Genomic DNA, 20,331 nt, shown 5'->3' on the forward strand with positions numbered 1-20,331 from the left:
TGAGTACCATCAAACCCAAAACCATATAACTCCCACAAAAAGCGATAGATGCTAGCTCAATTAATAATTTTAAATCTGAGATCAGATAGATTTTTGCTAACCAAGGGTGTTAAGGGATATAGATCTAAGGCAGGTAGATGGAGTTACAATACAAATCAGCCATGATCAGACTGAAATACTGAAAGATTTGAGGGGCTGAATATCCTCCTGTCCCTGTGCTCCTATGTTACCATTCATAATATACCTTAACTCTACTATAACTACTTCCAAACTCTCAGAATATCATTACATAAAGATGTGAAGGCTTTTATGCTTGGGCTCCGAAACTTAATGTCTTCTTATTATACAAGGTTGCTGACCTTTGGAATGACTGATTCCAAATGGAATAGGTTTTCAGTCACATGATGCAAATTAATGACACTCAGGATGACAGGACACAGTGTCCCAACAATTAATTTATTTAGATTAAACCAAACCCACGAGGACCAATTGAAGTCATTTTCCACCCTGTCTGTAAACACAGACTGGAGAGTTTACCACTAATTCATTGTTGCAACAGAACTTACTTTCATTGGCATCTTTACTTGTGTTCTTGATGTATGCTGAAAATTTGGCAAAGATGTCACTGCCAGCGGCATAAGATTCTGGCTGTCGTGGAGTGAGGTGTGGGTACCTGACAGAAAGAGGATAACATGAACTCTCTTCTGTATATGCGCATCAATTTTGTGTAAAACATTCAGGCCACAGATTCCTAAGAAAATTATATGATTCCAAAGGACCTATTTAATTTGTGACATGAATTTGAGGCCCAATTTTTATCTTCCAGGAATCAAATCCAGAAATGTTTGCACTGCTGGTTCAGAAAGTCTCACTTATACACAATCTATATTAAGGACTTAGAAGAAGAGACAGGGAGCAATGTATCTAAGTTTGCTGACAATACAAAGCTAGGTGGAAATGTAAGCTGTGAGGAAGACACAAAGCAGCTGCAAAGAGATAAAGACAGGTTAAGTGAGTGGGCAACAAGATAGCAGATGGGGTATAATGTGGGGAAATGTGTGGCTATTCACTTTGGTCACAAAAATAAAAAAGCAGATAATTTTTTAAATGCATGAAACTTGTAAATGTTGATGTTAAGAGAGAGAGAATTGGGCGTGCTTGTATAATGAACACAAAGTTAGCCTGCAAGTACAGCAAGCAATTAGGTAGGCAAAATGGCATGTTGCCTTTATTGCAAAGGGATATGGAGTACAGGAATAAAGAAGTTGTGCCACAATTGCACAGGGCTTTAGTGAGACCACACCTGGAATACTACATGCATCAGGATATATTTGCATTTGATGCAGATTGGTCCCTGAGATGAAAGGCTTATTCTGTGATGAGAGACTGAGTAAATTGTGTCCCTGTTCTTCAAGGTTTAAAAGAATGAACAGTGATCTTATTGAAACCTACAAAATTCTGAACGGGTTTGACAGGGTAGACACTGAGAGGTTGTTTCTGCTGGCTGGGGAATCAAAAAATGGGAGCACTGCCTTAGGATCAAGGGAGGATCATTTAGGACTGAGATGGGGAGATATAGCTTCACTCAAATGGTTGTGAATCCTTGGAATTCCATATTGCAGAGGGTTGTGGATGTTGCATAATTGAATACATCTAAGGCTGTGATATAAACAGATTTTTGGTCTCTCAAGGAATCAAGGGATATAGAGAGTGGGCAGGAAAGTGGAGTTGAAGCCCAAGATCAGCCATGATTGTATTAAACGGTCAATTATAGCAGGCTTATTCAAAAAGGGAGGGAGACAAAAAACAGGTATCTATAGGCCAATTAGCTTAACATCTGTCATTGAGAAAAGGGTGTAAAGGATGTAATAGTAGAGCATTTAGAATTATATAATCTAATCAAGCATAGGCAGCATGGCTTCATGAAGAGGAAATTATGCCTGACAAATTTATTATAATTCTTTGAGGAGGTAACAATCAGGGTAGATAAAGGGGAACCAGTAGATGTAATATATTTGGATTTCCAAAAGATGTTCGATAAGGTACTGTACGTAAGGCTACTTAATAAGATAAGAGCCCATGGTGTTGGGGGTCGTATATTAGCATGGATAGAGGATTGGCTAACTAATAGAAGACAGAGAGTTGGGATAAGGGGGGCATTTTCAGGATGGCGACCCGTAACTAGTGGAGCGCCACAGGAATCAGTGCTGGGGCCTCAATTATTTACAATATATATTAGTGACTTAGATAAGAGAAGTGAATGTACTATCACCAAATTTGGGGATGGTACAAAAGTAGGTGGGAAGGCAAGTGGTGAGGATGACACAAAGAGTCTACAGAGGGATATAGACAGGTTAAGTGAGCGGGCAAAAAAGTGGCAGATGGAATATAATATGGGAAAATGTGAGGTTATGCACTTTGACAGGAAGAACAGAGGAGTTTAATATTATTTAAATGGAGAAAGCCTGCAGAAGGCTGTAGCACAGAAGGATTTGAGAGTCCTTGTGCATGAATCCCAAAAAGCTAACATAAATTTCAACAGGTAATAGGGAAGGCAAATGGAATGTTGGCCTTTATTTCAAAGGGAATGGAGAATAAAAATAGGGAAGTCTTGCTAAAACTATGCAAGGCACTAGTTAGACCACAGCTAGAATATTGTGAACAATTTTGGTCCCCTTATCTAAGGAAAGATATACTAGCATTGGAGGCAGTGCAGAGAAAGTTCACTAGGTTGATTCCGGGTATGGAGGGATTTTCTTATGAGGAGAGGTTGAGTAGGTTGGGCCTGTACTTATTGGAGTTTAGAAGAATGAGAGATGACCTTATTGAAAAATATAAGATTATTGGGGGCTTGACAGAGTAGATGCTGAGAGGTTGTTTCCCCTTGAGGAAGAGTCTAGGACCAGAGGGTATAATCTCAGAGTAAGGGGTTGCCATTTAAAACAGAAATAAGAAACAATTTTTTCCCTCAGAGGATAGTCAGTCTGTGGAATTCTTTACCGCAGAGGGCGGTAGAGGCTGGGTTGTTAAGTATATTCACGACTGAGATTGACAGATTTTTTAATCAGTAAGGGAATCAAGGGTTTTGGGGAAAAGGCAGGAAAGTGGAGTTGAGGATTATCAAATCAGCCATGATCTCATTGAATGGTGAAGCAGACTTGATGGGCCTACTTCTGCTCCTATGTCTTATGGTCTTTTAACAGGCTCGATGGGCCATTTGGCAACTCTTGTCCTTATCTCTTGTGTCCTTGTGTGCAAACACTTTTCTCTATTTTGCTTCTCACATTGGAGAACAGCTAAATTCCCCACTCCTAAATTTGCCATTGGATATTTTCCTTTCCCCCGCTTCCTACCAAACAGGAATCTGAGCAAAAACTCTCCCTTGACCGACACATCATATTTAAATAGTACCAGGTGTTGGGACTATGTAAACTGGTGCAGTTCTCTGCTTTCCTGTTGCAGTACAGCAAGCTCCAGGCAAGAACAGAAGAGAGGTGTTGGTACTGCTTGTGGCTGTAGTGGGATGGTCGCATCAATGATTGAATGAAGTAAGGACCCTCTTGTGGATATTTCTCCTTCTCTCCAGCCTTCCTCTAACCAGAATTGTTTCAGATCTCAGAGAATTCTTGAACTGTAACTTTGTACTTTGACTTTGTAGAATGTAGATTGACATTGTGATTGTGAACAAAACACCAACAGTTTGACTCTCCCCACAGATGCGGCTGGATCTGCTGAGTATTTCCAGAATTTTCTAATTTTATTCCAGATTTCTAGCATCCGCATCTTGTCTGAATTAAATGTGGGTCATAGTTGTTACCATTCATGATCAAAGCATTAGTAAGCAGCCAGAAATGGATGATGTCAACATCTTCTGCTCGGATGCTCTGTCGGTGTGCAGACTGATCAACATCTGCGATTAGTTCAAACCGGCCTCAGGAGCCAAGGTAAATTGTGGCAAAAGTGAGGCCATGTTCTTTGGGAACTGGGCTGACTGATCCTTTATCCCCTTCACTGTCAGGTCAGACTGCCTGAAGGTGCAGGGGATATGGTTCAGAGGGACCAGGGCATCGTCAGAAACTGGAAGGAGTGAGTGGTTATGGTGAAAAGAAAACTGGGCATGTGGGAGCGATGCTCCCCCTCCATTGTGGGTAAGAACCTGGCCATCAAGTGCGAGGCACTCTTGGTGTTGCTGTACGTGGCGCAGGTCTGGCCCATTCCTCACTCCTGCGCAGTGGTAATCACCTGAGCCATTTTTAAGTTATCTGGAGGTCGAAAACGGATCGTGTTTGCAGGGACACGATGTACAAACCTCTAGACAAAGGGGGAAAAAATGTGCTCAACATCGCCCTCATCTTGATGGCCACCTTTGTGTGCAGCTGCATAGGCCCTCTCTACCCAAACACTAAGTGTCACTATGTGCTAAGGTTCTACCTTTCCCCGGTGTTGCGAAGGATGGGTCTGGCCATGCTGTCGCGGAACGCTCCAAGTAGTTGGACCACCTGTCCCTCGTGGAAAAATTTATGCAGAGAAACACCTTTGACCACAAGCCCATCAGGCAGTGGTCGGCACGTAATGTCCTAGAGGCCCTGCAGGAAAAGGAGATGGTGGATCCTGTGGGATGGTTTCCCCGACAGACTGTCAAAGTCATTTGGCAGAATGCCTCATCGCATGAACTTTCCAACAAGCATCAAGACGTAGCTTGACTGGTGGTGAGAAAGGCCCTCCCTGTCAGATCCTTCCAGCATGCCATGAGTCTCACCCCCTCCGCATGCTGCCTTCAAGGTGGCTGTAGTGGGGAAGAGACTGTTGTTCATCTCCTTGTGGAATGTGCCTTTGCAAAGAAGATCTGGAGAGAGATGCAGTGGTTTTTGTCAAGATTCATCCCGAGCCGTTCTGTGACACAAGACTCTGTGCTCTACAGGCTGTAACCAGGGACACACACCGAGACAAACATCAACTCTCAAATAGTGGGGTACAGAGCAGACTGAGGGGGCTCTCACATAGAGGTATACAGGGTGGACTGAAGGGACCTCTCAGAGCAGAACAGGGCTGACTGACGGGGTCTTTCAAATAGAGGGGTGAAGAGGGGGTCTCTCAGATAGTGGGGTACAGGGTGGGCTGAGAAGGCCCCTCAGATAGAGGGGAACAGGATGGATGGGGTCTCTCAGATAGTGGGGCACAGAACGGATTGAGGGCTTCTCTCAAATAGTGGGGTACAGGGCCAAATGAAGGGGTCTCAAATAGTGGAGTACAGAGTGGACTGAGGGGGCTCTCAAATAGTGGGGCACAGGGTGCTCTGAGGGGGTCCCTCAGATATAGGGCTACAGGATGGACTGAGGGTATCTCTCAAATAGTGAAGTACAGGGCCGAGGACTGGATAACAGCTAATGTGGTTCTGCTGTTTAAGAAGGGTTGTAGAGATAAGCCAGGGAACTACAGACCAGTGAGTCTTACGTCAGTGGTAGGGAAACTATTGGAGGAAATTCTGAAGGAGGGAATCTATCTCCACTTGGAGAGGCAAGGTTTGATCAGCATGGCTTTGTCAGAGGGAGGTCATGCCTAACAAATTTGATTGAATTTTTTGAGGAGGTGACCAGAAGTGTAGATGAGGGTAGTGTGGTTGATGGAGCTTATGTGAATTTCAACAAAGCCTTTGACAAGGTCCCACATGGGAGACTTATAAAGAAGGCAAATACACATGGGATACAGGGTAATTTGATAATGGGTTCAAATGGATGGTGTATTCAAAATTGCTTTAGTTGTAGGAGACAGAGGGTGATGACAGAAGGTTGCTTTAGTGACTGGAAGCCCAGGTCCAGTGGCGTACCACAGGGATCTGTGCTGGGTCCCCTATTATTTGTCATTTATATAAACGGCATAGAGTCTTTGTTGGGTGTAGGATTAGATAGTTTGCGGATGTCACAAAGATTGGCCAGGTGGTTAACAGTGAGGTTGAGTGTCTTGGACTACTGGAAGATATAGACGGGATGGTCAAATCGGCACATAATTGGCAGATGGAATTTAACCCTGAAAAGTGTGAGGTGATACACTTTGGAAGGAGTAATTTGACAAGGAAGAATTCAATGAATGGCATGATACTAGGAAGTTCTGAGAAACAAAGGAACCTTGGCGTGTGTGTCCATAGATTTCTGAAGGCGGAGGGACATGTTAGTGATGTGGTGAAAAAGGTATATGGGACACTTGCGTTTATCAATCAAGGCATAGATTACAAAAGTAGGGAGGTCATGTTGGAGTTGTATAGAACATTGGTGAGGCCACAATTGGAGTACTGTGTGCAGTTCTGGTCGCCCCATCATAGGAAGGATGTGATTGCACTGGAGGGGGTGCAGAGGAGATTCACCAGAATGTTGCTTGGGATGAAACATTTAAGTTATGAAGAGAGGTTGGACAGACTTGGGTTGTTTCTGCTGGAGTAGAGAAGACAGAGGGGCGACCTGATCAAGGTGTACAAGATTATGAGGGACATGGACAGGGCAGATAGGGATCAGCTGTGCCCTTTAGTTGAAGGGTCAGCCATAAGGGGGCACAAGTTCAAGGTGAGGCAGGAGGTTTAGGAGGGATGTGAGGAAAAATTCTTTTACCCAGATGGTCGTGACAGTCTGGAAAGCGCTGCCTGGGAGGGTGGTGGAGGCGGGTTGCCTCACATCCTTTAAAAAGTACCTGGATGAGCACTTGGCATGTCATAACATTCAAGGCTATGGGCCAAGTACTGGTAAATGGGATTAGGTAGGGGGTCAGGTGTTTCTCACGTGTTGGTGCAGACTCGATGGGTCGAAGGGCCTCTTCTGCACTGTGTGATTCTGTGAATTCCAGCTGGAGGATCATCAACTCGGTGAAAGGCGCTCTTTGGTCTACTCAAAACTTGTTGGCCTTGTGCAAAGTGTTGTTCCCGACCCGAGTGTTGCAGACTGGCACATTCCAAGGTCCAGGACCATGTCCTGAGGGATACACTAAAGTTTGGGGCAGCCACTGCAAAGGTGCAATGGGGAAAGGTTGCTGTCTAAGACCTTTCAGCCATAGTGCGCCAAGGGCCTGGGAATTGTATCGACCCCTTGGACTGTATGACTCACATTGAACGTATGCAGTGAATATTACATATGTCACAATTGTATTGAAGCACCTCAGAGTGCAACATGATCTATGTAGACAACACTGTCTGTCTGTAATGACTATGTTGAAATGTCTGTAATGTTCATTGATTGTGTTGAAGCATCTCATGATCTATGTGGAAAAGTTGAATATGATTGCACTTTTTGTGATGGCCATTTTGAAATGTTTTGTATTGTTCTTTCAGATATTTTATGAATAAAGTATATTTTTCCTAAAGAAAAGTGAGTAGCCAGAAAGTAGTGAAAAACTACAAGTAAACAAACAGCAAGCACCACAAAATCAACCAATTAAATCACTCAAGTATTTCTTTCAAATTGTTTCCAGTGGCCACCTTGGCTGCTCACTAATTTTAGCATACATCCATAAAAATAAAAGTTGAGTAATGCTGAAAAAAGGGACATTTTTTGTCAAAGCTTTTCATCTTGCACTCATCAGGTCAATTAGCAAGAATATCAATGTAAGGCAAACAACAAATTTATACTTTATGAGAAGAGAGTGCTGATTGGTTGGCACAGGAAGGAGGAGTAAAACCTATGGCCTACCTTGTAACAATTATTACATTTCATTTTATTCAACCGTTTCAGATGCATAGGCATGAAATACACAAGGGGGAAAGTTTTCCCCCCATTGGGGGGAAGTGCAGGAGCGGGCGCGTGCGGGCGTGCCTCCAATCGGCGCCCCCAATTGTGGGTGTGCTGCCATTTTACATGAGTGGGCCAATTAAGGCCTGCCCAGCATGACGTGTGTCAGGAAGCGTGGGCGGGGCGGGGGGCTTTCCCTCAGCCGGGAGTGCACTCTTTCGCGTGCGTCCGCACATAGGGGAGCACTGATCTCCCTGAGGCTAAGTGTTGCCTAAGGGAGATCGGCTCCGAATTGAAATTTGCAATAAAAATGATAGAAAAATTTCCCTGACATGTCCCCTCATGTGGCACTGTCACGTGAGTTGGGACTGGCCCATAACTTTTATTGAAACCTTTATTAAAAATTTAAATACCCTCATGAAACCTCATCCCGCCTGTGGATGAGGCTTCATGCTTTTCCTGAAGCCCGCCAGGGCTCCCGGCCTGTCCGCCAACCTTAAGATTGAACGGGCAGGTCCATTAATGACTTTAATTAGTTTCTCAATGGCCTTAATAGCCATTGACAGGTCAGTGGGCGCACAGCCGATTCGGCTGAGCTCCAACCAAACTGAAAATGGAAACGATGTGGGGTGACATTGGGAACTCCACCCGACGTCATCCTGTGTCATTTTACGTGTCGGTGAGCGGGCCCTGCCCCCGCTCACCGATTGGAAGATCCTGCCCAATGTGAACATATAATCAAATATATGGCCCAGACTTCAGCTCAAGATCGGAAACCTTGGGCTGCACTTTATGCTGAATGGGTGGGTGCACGCCTGACCCAATCGGGCGTGAAATCGTGCAAGGTGATGTTTAGCAAATGTCCTGGCGTAATCTTGCAATCGCGCGATATTTCGGTCGGCTGGCGTGCATAACAGTCGGAAGCGCACCCGCTGACAATTAAGAGGCCAATTAAGCCTATTAACAGCGCAATTGTCCGTCATTTTACGTAGCCCGTCCAACATGTTGGTGGATGGGCGAATTGTAGTCAGGGGCCAATCATGGTCGACGATCCTTTTCCTGACCGCTCTCGGGCCCACTGATTGCGCCCACCTGCCGAGCTGAAATTTCAGGCCCTTATTTTCCAACCTAACTAGACAAAAAATGCCAGTGACCTTCCACTGATATTTCAGGGCAGTCTTTCAGTGGAGGATCCTTCACATCCATGCAGTAAACCTTATAGGGAGCAATACAGAGAATCCATGCAGAAACTACACCCCCTTTTTATGGCACTAGCTGCCATATCTCGGTAAGTGAAGAGTCTAAATGTCCTAAAACTGCATTTAAAACAGCTAGGAAGGTAAATGTGTAACATAGGTGGGAAAGAGGCTAGTGTGGGTAAGGGGGTAGGGCAAGTAAGAGGGTAGGGTAGCAGGTGGGTGTGGTGGCAGCTGGGTAGAGTAGCAGGTGGGTAGAATGGCAAGATAGAAAATGGGTAGGGTGGTATGTGGGTAGGGGGCAGGAGGGTAGTTGGGTGAGTGGATAGGTAGGTGGGGGATAGTCAGGTCAGGTCAGTGTGGAATGAGATTGGTTTGGGTTGTGACTAGTCAGGTTGGGTCAGAGGGCAGTTGGGGTAAGGGGGCGGGGTTAGTTGGAGGGAGTCAGTGTGAGTGATTTGGGGGTCAGTTGTTAGTTACCCAGGTGTTAGACAAGGCCTTTTCCTGTCTAAAATTTATTGGGTAGCTATTCAAGTAAGTAAGTCGGAGCTGTCCAAAGTCTCCAACTGTAACTCAGGGTTGGAGACATTTTCGGAGGATCCCAGGGAGAAGGAGAACTGCCCATCAGAAGTTCAAACTTCCTGGGCTATTCCCACAGAGTCATTGTGTTGGGCCTTCCAGGGGGTCCCATTGCATGTCTTATAGGGTATGGCTGTTCTTTGACTATCCAGAGGCCGAAAGATCTGGGCCATAATAAAGAATAATCAGCATGAATTTCAATAGCACACATGACTAATTTTGTTGGATTCTTTGAATGCCCTCATGGGGGTAATCTGGAAGGTGCCTTTTCCAAAATGCAGTTTGGGGATGCGCCGTCATCCTGACTTTAATGGACATGCAGGCTGGAAAGAAATTCTTGATATCTTCTATGAATGACCAGTCTTGCTATCTTTATAGAATTGTAGAGAGGTTACGGTACAGAGAGAGGCCAGTCTGCTCATTAAGCCTGTGCCAGCCACCTGGAAGAGCAATTTAGCTTGTCCCACTCCTCTCCCTTTAGCTATAAAAACCTTTTATTCTCTTAACCTTTTAAAATGTGTTGTTAAACTTAAAAGTAAAAGTTGTCATTAAAAAAAATCATCTCAGTCTTAACCTCAGGTTCCTCCTCCTGAATAAACCCCAGGAAAATCTCCACTCCTGTTCTCAGCCCTAAGGTCATCTCTACTCCCTTCACCAGGCTCCAGGCTCTGGATTTTGTCGCTCAGGCTTGCCAGGTGTTAGGAAATGGACTCTACTCATTACTGACTTCCACCAATCCTATTCTTCATTAATTGTTTTGGTCTTTGATCCTTATTCTCCATTCCTGCCATCTTCTCCTCTTGCATTCCTATGTTCTACATCTCAATCAATGCCCAAACCATCCAGGAGGAACTGTACTAGCAATTTACTAGTCTGGCTAAGTGAGTTCAAATTACTATATCGTAGTAACAGCGACATTCCTATTATGGTCCATATTTTATACCTGGGTGGAGCAAGTGTCTCCTCAAGAAACTCTTCAATCTTGATGAAATCAGTTTTCAGCTCTCCATTGAAGATAAGGAATGGAGGATTGGTGCCCGGAGCCAAATGTTTCAGCTCTTCTGGTCTCCTGTGAGAATGAGAACTGTTGTCAGCACAATAATGGAAATATATAATTCCAACATGTTGCAGAAATAAGATTAAGGTCGGGTGAATTTTAAAATCAAAAAAAGGGTGGATTGGGGTCAGATCAGTTGGTAAAATTTTTAAAATCTGAAACCTGACACAAAACCACTAACTTCTGGGTTTAAAGTGGATGGAGCGTGGTAGCATAGGCAGCCAGTATGCTCCCAGGAGATGTGTTGGCCACTAAATAGTTTAATGTGGTTCGTAGCCTCCCATTTAACTAGTTTTACAGGTTTAACAACAGACAACATGTTTCCAGGGCCTCAGGAAAGCTGGCAGTTGAAGGGAGGCAAGGAGAAATTTGATGAGGAGATAAGTGTCTTTTTGGTACTGCTAGGAGGGGTAAAAGTGCTTGCACTTCCCACAGCCTCCCCCATCATACCCATCGGGGGTCAGACTCCCCAGGTTCAGGTATCTGAAACTCCGTATCCTGGGATTGGACCCCATCCAGGGCCATGGATTGGACCACCTAGGATCGAACCCACCAATGTTGTTGATCGGCCCTGCCTGTTTCAGCAGCCTCCTCCAGAGATCTCTCTGGCCAACTGGCAGTCAAGCCTGTAAATCAAGTTGATTTCCAAGCAAGCATTTGTCAAGGGCAAAAGACACGTGCTGTGGGGTTAAAACTCGGTAGCATGCAGGGAAACCTGGGTATCTCATCTGACCCCACCACCACCACCACCCCCAGCCCACCACTCCGACCTCTGTATCCCTCTCCTGTCACTATCCAAGGCATTGTGTCTCAGGTACAGAATGAAAGTCTCCTCTCACTGACTGTTGGCAGTAACTAGCGATGCTGGATAGTCGGGGATGCCTAATTTCAAAATCCTGAGTTGTTTAATCCCTGCAAAATAGTGCTCCATGAGGTTCCAGTTCTCAGGGTGTTTGAAAATCAGGATAACAGAACTAACACCAGAAGTGTCCTGTGTGAGGCTCTGTTCCAAGGAGTCAGCATGGTGCCCAACTGCAAACACACTACAACTCTTTTAAACTAACTTTCTTGCCACAAGTTTGAATTGTGCAACTACCAAGACATTTCCTTAACAGTCCTGATCATCCATGCTACTTCTCGAACGTGGCTATATGAACAGTTTAAACATTATACTAAATGTGCCCTAAATAAACTCATGATCACCAAGAAAATGAACATTAAATATTTGCTTTGGCTCAATGTTGTGACTGATCTTAGAAAGTTGTGAATTCAAGCCTCAGTCTAGAGATTGGAGAGCATGGTCTAATTTGACACTCCAGGACAGTACTGTGGGAATATCTTCACTTGAATTCCAACTTTCTTATGGCTTAACCGGTTCGTAGTATTCTGTTAAAAAAAATGCTCTATCGGCTTCAATGTTTAGTTTCTCACCGTTCACTGTATTTAAAGGGAACCTGTCAAATCCCTACCCTGTACCTTGGACCAATAACTTAACAGATGTTTATTGATCACTAAGACAAGTTAACGAATGACAAGTTATTTTCAGTTCATGAGAAAACATCATCAAAGCTAACTGATTATCATCTTAAATATGTTTTTTTAACTTTTGTGGGCATCAATGGCTAGACGAGCTTTTATTATCCATTGTTAGTTACCCTGAGAAGGTGGTGGTGAGCCTTCTTCTTGAACCGCTGCAATTGTTCAATAATGTTGAGCAGTTTGATAGGCACTCACACTGATGTGGGGCTGGAGTCACATATAAACCACACCAGATGAGGAAGGCCACTGTCCTCCCCTAAACGACATAGGTGAACCAGTTTGTCTTTGACAACAATCTAACAGATTCATGGCTGCTTTTACAGATTTTTGAAACTGAATCAAATTCTCAAACTGGCCTGGTGGGATTTAAGCTAATATTTCTAAATTATTAATCTAGACCCCTGCATGATTATCCAGTAATATAATCATTATATTACCTTGTCACTTCATTGTCTCCATACTCACCTCGCCACCTGTCATTTTGAGAGAAGCTATTTATAGATTTTATAAAACTTTTCAGAATACATTATGCTTTAAAATACATTTAAAAGTATTTTTCCAAATCCATTACGTCGAAAAATCCATATTTTTGGGGACTCTACATCTACTGAGTATCCTCAGCTGATCTCCATTCAGTATGCTATTAAAATAGTTCTGAGGGCTTAGCTCCTACACCCCCTAGTTGTATAGATTTATGAGCTGGCCACAACTGAAAAGGAAACTTAACAGGAAAATACATAGATCCGTAAACTAATTTGAAAACATAAAAGAAAAGAGGGACTTGAATTTATATGGCAGTTCTCACAACCTCATGATGTCTCTAAGTGTTTTACAGCCAAATAAATACGTTTGAAACATAGTCACTGTTATAATATATGAATCGTGGCAGCCAATTTGCTCACAGCAAACTCCCCCAAACAGCAGTATGAAAATGATCAGGTAGTGTTGTTGATTGAGGGATAACTATTGGCCAGAATGCCAGGGAGAACTCCCTCTTCTTCAAACCAGTGAACTAGGATCAAAAACAAAAACAAAAATAGTTGGAAAAACTCAACAGGTCTGACAGCATCTGCACAGAGGAACACAGTTAACATTTTGAATCCGTATGACTCTTCATCAGAACCAAAGAAAAATAGAAATGTGCTGAAATATAAGCTGGTAGAGGGGAGTGGGACAAGTAGTGCTGGATAGAGGGCCAGTAATAGGTGGAGGCAAAGAAGAGATTGCCAAAGATGTTGTAGACAAAAGGGCAAAGGGGTGTTGACAGTGGTGATATTATCTAAGCAATGTACTAATGGTGACATTAAGGGTAGAAAGCAGGACAAACAAGTGGCAGATGGCCCGAGTGAGGGTGGGGTAGGGGGAAGGGCTCAAAATGGGCTAAAAGATGGAGATAAAACAATAGATTTAAAAATAGGTGGGAAAAGAAAAATATATTTAAAATATATAAATTATTGGAAAAAGGAGGATCGGAAAGGGGGTGGGGATGGAGGAGAGAGTTCATGATCTGAAATTGTTGAACTCAATATTCAGTCTGGAAGGCTGTATAGTACCTAGTCGGAAGATGAGGTGCTGTTCCTCCAGCTTGCGTTGAGCTTCATGGGAACATTGCAGCAGGCCAAGGACGGACATGTGGGCTTGAGAGCAGGGTGGTGTGTTGAAATAGCAAGCAACAGGGAGGTCTGGGTAATGCTTGCAGACAGACCGAAGATGTTCTGCAAAGTGGCCACCCAGTCTGCGTTTGGTCTCTCCAATGTAGAGGAGACCGCATTGGGAGGAGCGAATGCAGTAGACTAAATCGAGGGAAGTGCAAGCAAAGTGCTGCTTCACTTGAAAGGAGTGTTTGGGCCCTTGGATAAGGAGGAGGGTGGAAGTAAAGGGGCAGGTGTAACACCTTCTGCGGTTGCATGGAGGGGGTTGAAGTGTAGGGGGTGATGGAGGAGTGGACCAGGGTGTCCCAGAGGGAATAATCCCTACAGAATGCTGCCGGGGTGGGGGGGGGGGGGGGGGGGGGGGGGGGGGGGGGGGGGGGGGGGTGGATGGGGGTTAAAGGGAAGATGTGTTTGATGGTGGCATCATGCTGGAGTTGGTGGAAATGACCAAGGATGATCCTTTGAATGCTGAGGCTGGTGGGGTGATAAGGAGGAAAGGAGTCCCTATCATGCTTCTGGGAGGGAGAGGAAGGAATGAGGGCGGATGTGCGGGAGATGGGCCGGACACGGTTGAGGGCCCTGTCAACCACCGTGGGCGGAAAACCTCAGTTAAGGGAGAAGGAAGACATGTGAGAGGAACTGTTTTGGAAAGTGGTATCATCATAGATGTGACAGACGCGAAGGAACTGAGAGAATGGGATGGAGTCCTTACAGGAAGTGGGGTGTGAGGAGCTGTAGTCGAGGTAGCTGTGGGAGTTGGTAGGCTTGTAATGACTATTGATGGACAGCCTATCACCAGAAATTGAGACAGAGAGGTCAAGGAAGGGGAGGGAAATATCAGTCATGGACCATGTGAAAATGATGGAGGGGTGGAAATTGGAAGCAAAATTAATAAATTTTTCCAGGGCCAGACGAGAGCATGAAGCAGCACCGAAGCAGTCATCGATGTACCGGAGAAAGAGTTGTGGGAGGGGGCCTGAGTAGGACTGGAACAAGGAATGTTCCACATACCCCATAAAGAGACAGGCATAACTGGGGTTCATATGGGTTCCCATGGTCACACCTTTTAATTGGAGGAAGTGTGAACTAGGATCTTTTATGAACACACAAGAGGAGAGGAAGGACCTCGGTTTAACTCCTCATCTGAAAGACAGCACACTTGACAGTGTAGCACTCCCTCAGTACTGCTTTGGCATTGTTAGCTCAAGTTCATGGAGTGAGATCTTAAACGCACAATCCCCAGACTCAGAGGCAAGCATGCTACCCCTGAGCCACGTCTGAGAGTGGAGCAGTACAAGACACTCTTTTTAATCTGCCATGCCTTGCTCACAAACCACAGAGGTTAACATTTCTGACAGAGTTTATAGATAACTTAAATGATAGATTGACTTAAAATGTGATTGATCAGTCCCCATGGATCACTGAAATTATGTTAAGTATTAAACGCCCTCCCCAGCTCTGTGGACCTTACTTTCTCATATCCACTGTTGTAACATTAAAGACAACTCCTTTCAGCCATAGAACCATGAAGAGACGTTGGCAAAAGGGGCAGTTTCCTATGTTCTCTCCATCGAAACCAGCCTAGAGAAGAGAGGAATAATAGAATCTTAGGTTCTCAGTTAAGTAGTCCACAGTATTCTGTTTTAGCAGAATTATGTACAAGGCTGAATATTATGGTTATTATATCATACATTGAAGGGAAAACTGAGGGTGATTTTATAACTTCAGTTGTAAGGGATGACTAGAACTTCCTGTTTAGCTACCTGCAGTCCTGTAAAGTTGGAAAAAAAACTTGCATTTATATAGTGCTTTTCACAAGCTCAAGATGTTTCAAAGTGCTTCAGAATCAATGAATTATAACCAGGACTTCAGCATCTTTGGACTGGTTATATATATATATACCTTAAATAACATTAAATTTGCAAGCGCTTGAAGTTTCATTTCTGACTCCCTGCTTCTTAGATAACACCATAAATTCTTTAAAGGGTTAGATCGCTTGTAAAAATGGTTAAGTAATTGTCTCAATTCAGTGATCAAAGTCAGTAATTGGTAACAGTGTTTGAAATTCAAAAATGCAAAACACATTAAAACTTAATTTCTTATTATTTGGCATTCAAATACTGCTTGAGAAATTCAAAAATGTTTAATATTAATTTCTAAATGGAAATAATTGACTGATTATTTCAGTCACAGAAGGGTAGAAATTATTGCTGATGATATTATCTCACAAATGTGTTTGCACCAAATCCATCCCTCCAGTACAACAACAGAGGTACTAATAATTTATTTTAATGTCTTTCTACGTATGGAGAAAATAAATTTCTAGTATTTGAATTTAAACACTCCATTTTGAGTTTCTAACATTTTTCTGCTATTCGACTTGTGATAATATATACCTGAATAACATTTAATTTTCAAAGTGCTTGAAGCTTCACTTTTTGACACCAGTGTTTTTTTCAGATAAGGCTCCATTTTAGGGGTAGCTGCCAAATTTCACCATCAGGAAACAACTGATAAAGTCCACTGATGACCTCTCAAATATACACTGTCAGAACGCAACCAGCAGTATTTAGAAATGGGCTTCTTACCCTGTTAGCACTCTGAGGTTGCATTTATACTGCATTTGTTGATTAGATTCCAAGCCAGAAGGAGAATCTCTATTGCTTGACCCCTAGTTAGGAGAGAGTACTGCACGCACCTCGGCCTGAATTTTTCCAGAGTCGGGCGGGTTCGGCGGGAGCGATTGCGGAGCCAACTACCAGTTGAGGCCTGCCCAGTGTAAGATGCGAGTGGTAGTGCTCTGTGCTACCTGTGCGGGCGGGGGGGGAGGAGGGAGAGTCGGGGCCAGTGCTCTTTCGTGCATGCAGGGAGATTGAACCGCTTTTGAAATAAATAAATAAAAACAATAAAAAAGTAAAGAAACATGCCTCCTCACTGTGTCACACGAGATGGGACATGTTTTAATATTTCAGAAATTTAAAAAATTTAATTCATAAAAGTTTTAGGAAATCTCATTCCGCTTGAGGATGAGGATTCTTTAAAAACATAAAGGTCGCTTGGCCTTATCGCCTGCCCACCATCCGTAAGGTTGGACAGGCAGCATAAAGTTGACCTTAATTACTTCCTTAATGGCCTCAATAGGCCTTTTGGATATCGGCGGGCGCACAACTGACTCCGGCACGTGCCCATTGAATGAAACATCGCGAGACCACACAATTACATCAGGATGCATGCCCATCATTTTATGCACCAGCATGTCGGGCCCACCCCCGTATGCTGAATGTAAAATCCTGGCCCTAGATACACACATACAGCTGACTCTCAAGAGCTTGAAATGTATGAATTTGGGGGTTGAGGTGGGGAGAGTCCCAGCATTGTCCCCATTTATTTTAAGGGTTGGTGGGTTTACAGTATCCAGGAAACCCTCTAAATACTTTTCAGACCAGGTTACTCAGATTTACACTCCATGACTCTCTGAAAAGAAATACTTGTATTTATATGGTTCTTTTCAGAATCACCAGATATCTCAAAGTACTTAATTTTGAAGCGTGGTCACTGTTGTCGTGTAGGAATCATGGCGGCCAATGCTCCCATAAACAGCAATGTGATAATCACCAGATAATTTGTGATATTGATTGAGGGATAAATGTTGGCAAGGACACTGGGGAGACTTCCCGTGCTCCTATGTGGCCATGGGATCTTCTACATTTACTCAAGCAGATGGGGCATCAGTTTAATATCTCATCCAAAAGACAGCATCTCCAGCAGTGCAGCACTCCCTTAGTAAGGCACTGGAGTGTCAGCCCTGACATTTATGCTCAAGCCCTGGAGCCCTTGAACCCAGAACCTTGCAATACACAGGAAAGAGTGCTTCCAGTTGAACCACAGTTGACGCCTCTACTTCCCTTGGGAGTCAGCTCAGGCCATGACTCCAAATTTACGCTGTTAATTTAACATCCATCCAAAGTTGAAGTCACAATGCTAAACTTAGCATAAATGTTCCAAGATGTGAAACAACGAAACAGCAAGCCTAAAAGAAGGGGTAAAAATGAACAATTGAGTAGTTATCACTAATATTGCTTAGCACATATGCTAGCACAGAGGAACTTTACCCATATTGCCAGAATGTTGAAGCAATAATTCTTTCTCAGTGTTCAGATCCAATAGTGTTCACACAGTCAGGCCATCATTTGAAACTATCTATAGAATGATTTGTATATTCTTTGCTACATATTATTTTATATGCGATATGCGAGAGCTAAAACTTAGAGTCTTTGTTGGGCACTATACAATCGATTTATTTAGTTGAAACCACATCCTCCACTGTTTTTTTAAGGTATGTTATTTCTAGGCAATGAAGATCAATACTTGACTCAAAAAGTTGATCAATTCAAGTCACACCTTGGACAAGAAGGCTTATGCACTCTTAAATGATGACGAAGCTAGCAAGGAATGTTAAATTGGGAAAGAACAGGAGGCGGTCAATAATAAAAACAGAAAGTGCTGGAAAAACTCAGCAGATTGGGCAGCATCAGTGGAGCAAGAAACACAGTTAATGTTTCAAGTGTATCTGGCTCTTCTTCAGCTCAGAAGAAGAGTCATACGGACTTGAAACTTTAACTCTGTTTCTCTTTCCATAGATGCTGCCAGACCTGCTGAGCTTTTCCAGCATTTTCTGCTCTAATTTCAGATTTCCAGTGTCCACAGCATTTTGCTTTTATCTTAGGAGGCAGTCAATGCCAACTGAGGATAGACAAAGACAGGAAAGGGTTATTATATTATGAGAAGTGTTACATCAGCTAATTTACAAACATTCAAGGTAATGAAACACAGTGAGATTTTCTGCTCTTTTATTATTGGTTTGACTACTGTTTGGGTTCAAGGAGTCAGGCCAGCCCCTAGCCCCAACCCAAGATCCGGTTCAGTTTTAACAGTATTTGCTCTCCAGGTTCTGTGTTCCTTCTAACATTGAAGCAGTCACAAGAAATATAGGATATAAGCGAACAGATTACTCTCCACTTAATCCTGTCAAACCTTCAGTTTGCTTCATAACACTCACTAATGGCAATTTTACTCTCTACTGGCTGCTGTTAAGTTCCCAACCCCACAGAATATGAAGTAAATTTCAAGCTTGGTACTGAACACTACTAAAAGAAAAATAGTGTAATGATGTCATTTATTATGTATTATTCATACAATACTTCAATTTCTTTTAATACTCATTGATATATGGTGTCATTCTAAATCAAACCACAATTCAGAGTTTGTAAAAGAGTTTAAGGAAACAGTTAAATCTTTACTTAATTGAATAATGAAAATGTTGACATTTAAAACATAAACTCAGTGAATGAAGAAAAACCAAAATCCACTTGAGACACAACCACAGAGAAGGTTTTTGTATAATTGTCTACATTAAAAATTTCATCTGTTTTTTTACCTTAATGAAAAGTTCGATGTTTGGCTTTTCCCTGCCCGACCCTTGTTTGGCCATCGCTGGATCAGAGGAATAATCAAACAAATAGACCAAGTATAAGGAAAGTCTTCATAAGGAGTTTCATAAAGAACAAGGAGCACCAAGCAAGTATGGAAGCTTCTTTGATTAACACACTGTTTTGTGAGCTTTTCTCAAGGCGCAGGACACCTCAGTCACCTCAGCAGCAATAAGTCTCCACAAGGCACACGAGAGTTTGCTTTCTCTTTAGTTAGGGTGTAACGTCCTGTCTGTCTTAACACTGTGCTTCCCTCAGTAGAAATCAGAGGGTGGTCTCTAATTTAACAAGGCAGAAAGCAACAACAATGACACAGCATTATCCCAATGTTATTTACTATAAAATACCAGGAAGAAATTTGAGCAGCAGAAAACAGATGCAAAAAGCCAATAAATGTAAAAATATATTCATATTAATGTATTGTATTATTGCTAACCTCTACAGTCAGTCACAGATATTTAGAAAGGAAGCTAACATATAAATTTCAGAATTTTTAAGGCTGATTATATCATAGTTTATAAATACCCTATCTGTCAATAGACATTGGCTCCAGAATTGACAGAAATAACTCCATCAAAATCCCTAGGTATGGTCTGTCTTACTGGCTTGACAGGCCCACCATAGGTGGTGGCACAGTGGTATACTATTGGGAGGGCACTGGGAATTTTCAATGTTGAGTCCAGATCCCATGGTGTTTTATGGAATTAGGTCAAACATGGTCGAGGAAACCATCTATCACCCTCCCTCAGATGATGAATCAGTATGCCTCCATGTAGAACACTATTTGGAGGAAGCATTGAGGATAGAATGGGGAATTTCAGTGTCCACCAACAAGAGCGCCTCACTAACACTACTACTGACTGAGCCCGCCCAGTCCTAAAGGACATATCTGCAAGACTGGGCTTGTAACAGGTGGAAAGAGAACCAACACACAGGACAAACCTTGTTGATTAGTCCTCACCAGTCTACCTGCCACAGATGTATCTGTCCATGAGAATATTGGCAAGAGTGAAAGCTGCATTGTTCTTATGGAGGTGAAACCCCATGTTAATACTGAGATTACCAACCTCCATGTTTGTGTGGCACTACCAGTGTGCTAAATGGGAT

At 43.1% G+C, this 20,331-nt stretch overlaps 1 protein-coding gene across 3 annotated transcripts in view; it reads right to left on the minus strand.

Annotated features, from left to right (window-relative positions):
• Positions 1-19,502, minus strand: part of LOC121282016 (chloride intracellular channel protein 2-like) — a 31,284-nt gene extending 11,782 nt beyond the window's left edge. Inside the window, exons 1-5 of one of the 3 annotated variants that reach the window (XM_041195340.1) lie at positions 19,173-19,492; positions 17,641-17,765; positions 15,207-15,316; positions 10,431-10,556; positions 567-673 (exon numbers count right to left, since the gene is read on the minus strand). In XM_041195340.1, coding sequence (XP_041051274.1) covers positions 567-673; positions 10,431-10,556; positions 15,207-15,262 — 289 coding nt within the window. In that variant the 5' untranslated portion in view covers positions 15,263-15,316; positions 17,641-17,765; positions 19,173-19,492. Of the gene's footprint in view, positions 1-566; positions 674-10,430; positions 10,557-15,206; positions 15,317-16,323; positions 16,582-17,640; positions 17,766-19,172 lie in introns of those variants that run through there. The other 2 variants (XM_041195338.1, XM_041195339.1) reach the window with 2 other exon arrangements.
• Positions 19,503-20,331: the final 829 nt, after the last annotated feature.

This window comes from Carcharodon carcharias, chromosome 9 (genome assembly GCF_017639515.1).
Source record: "Carcharodon carcharias isolate sCarCar2 chromosome 9, sCarCar2.pri, whole genome shotgun sequence".
NCBI classification, from domain to species: Eukaryota; Metazoa; Chordata; class Chondrichthyes; order Lamniformes; family Lamnidae; genus Carcharodon; species Carcharodon carcharias.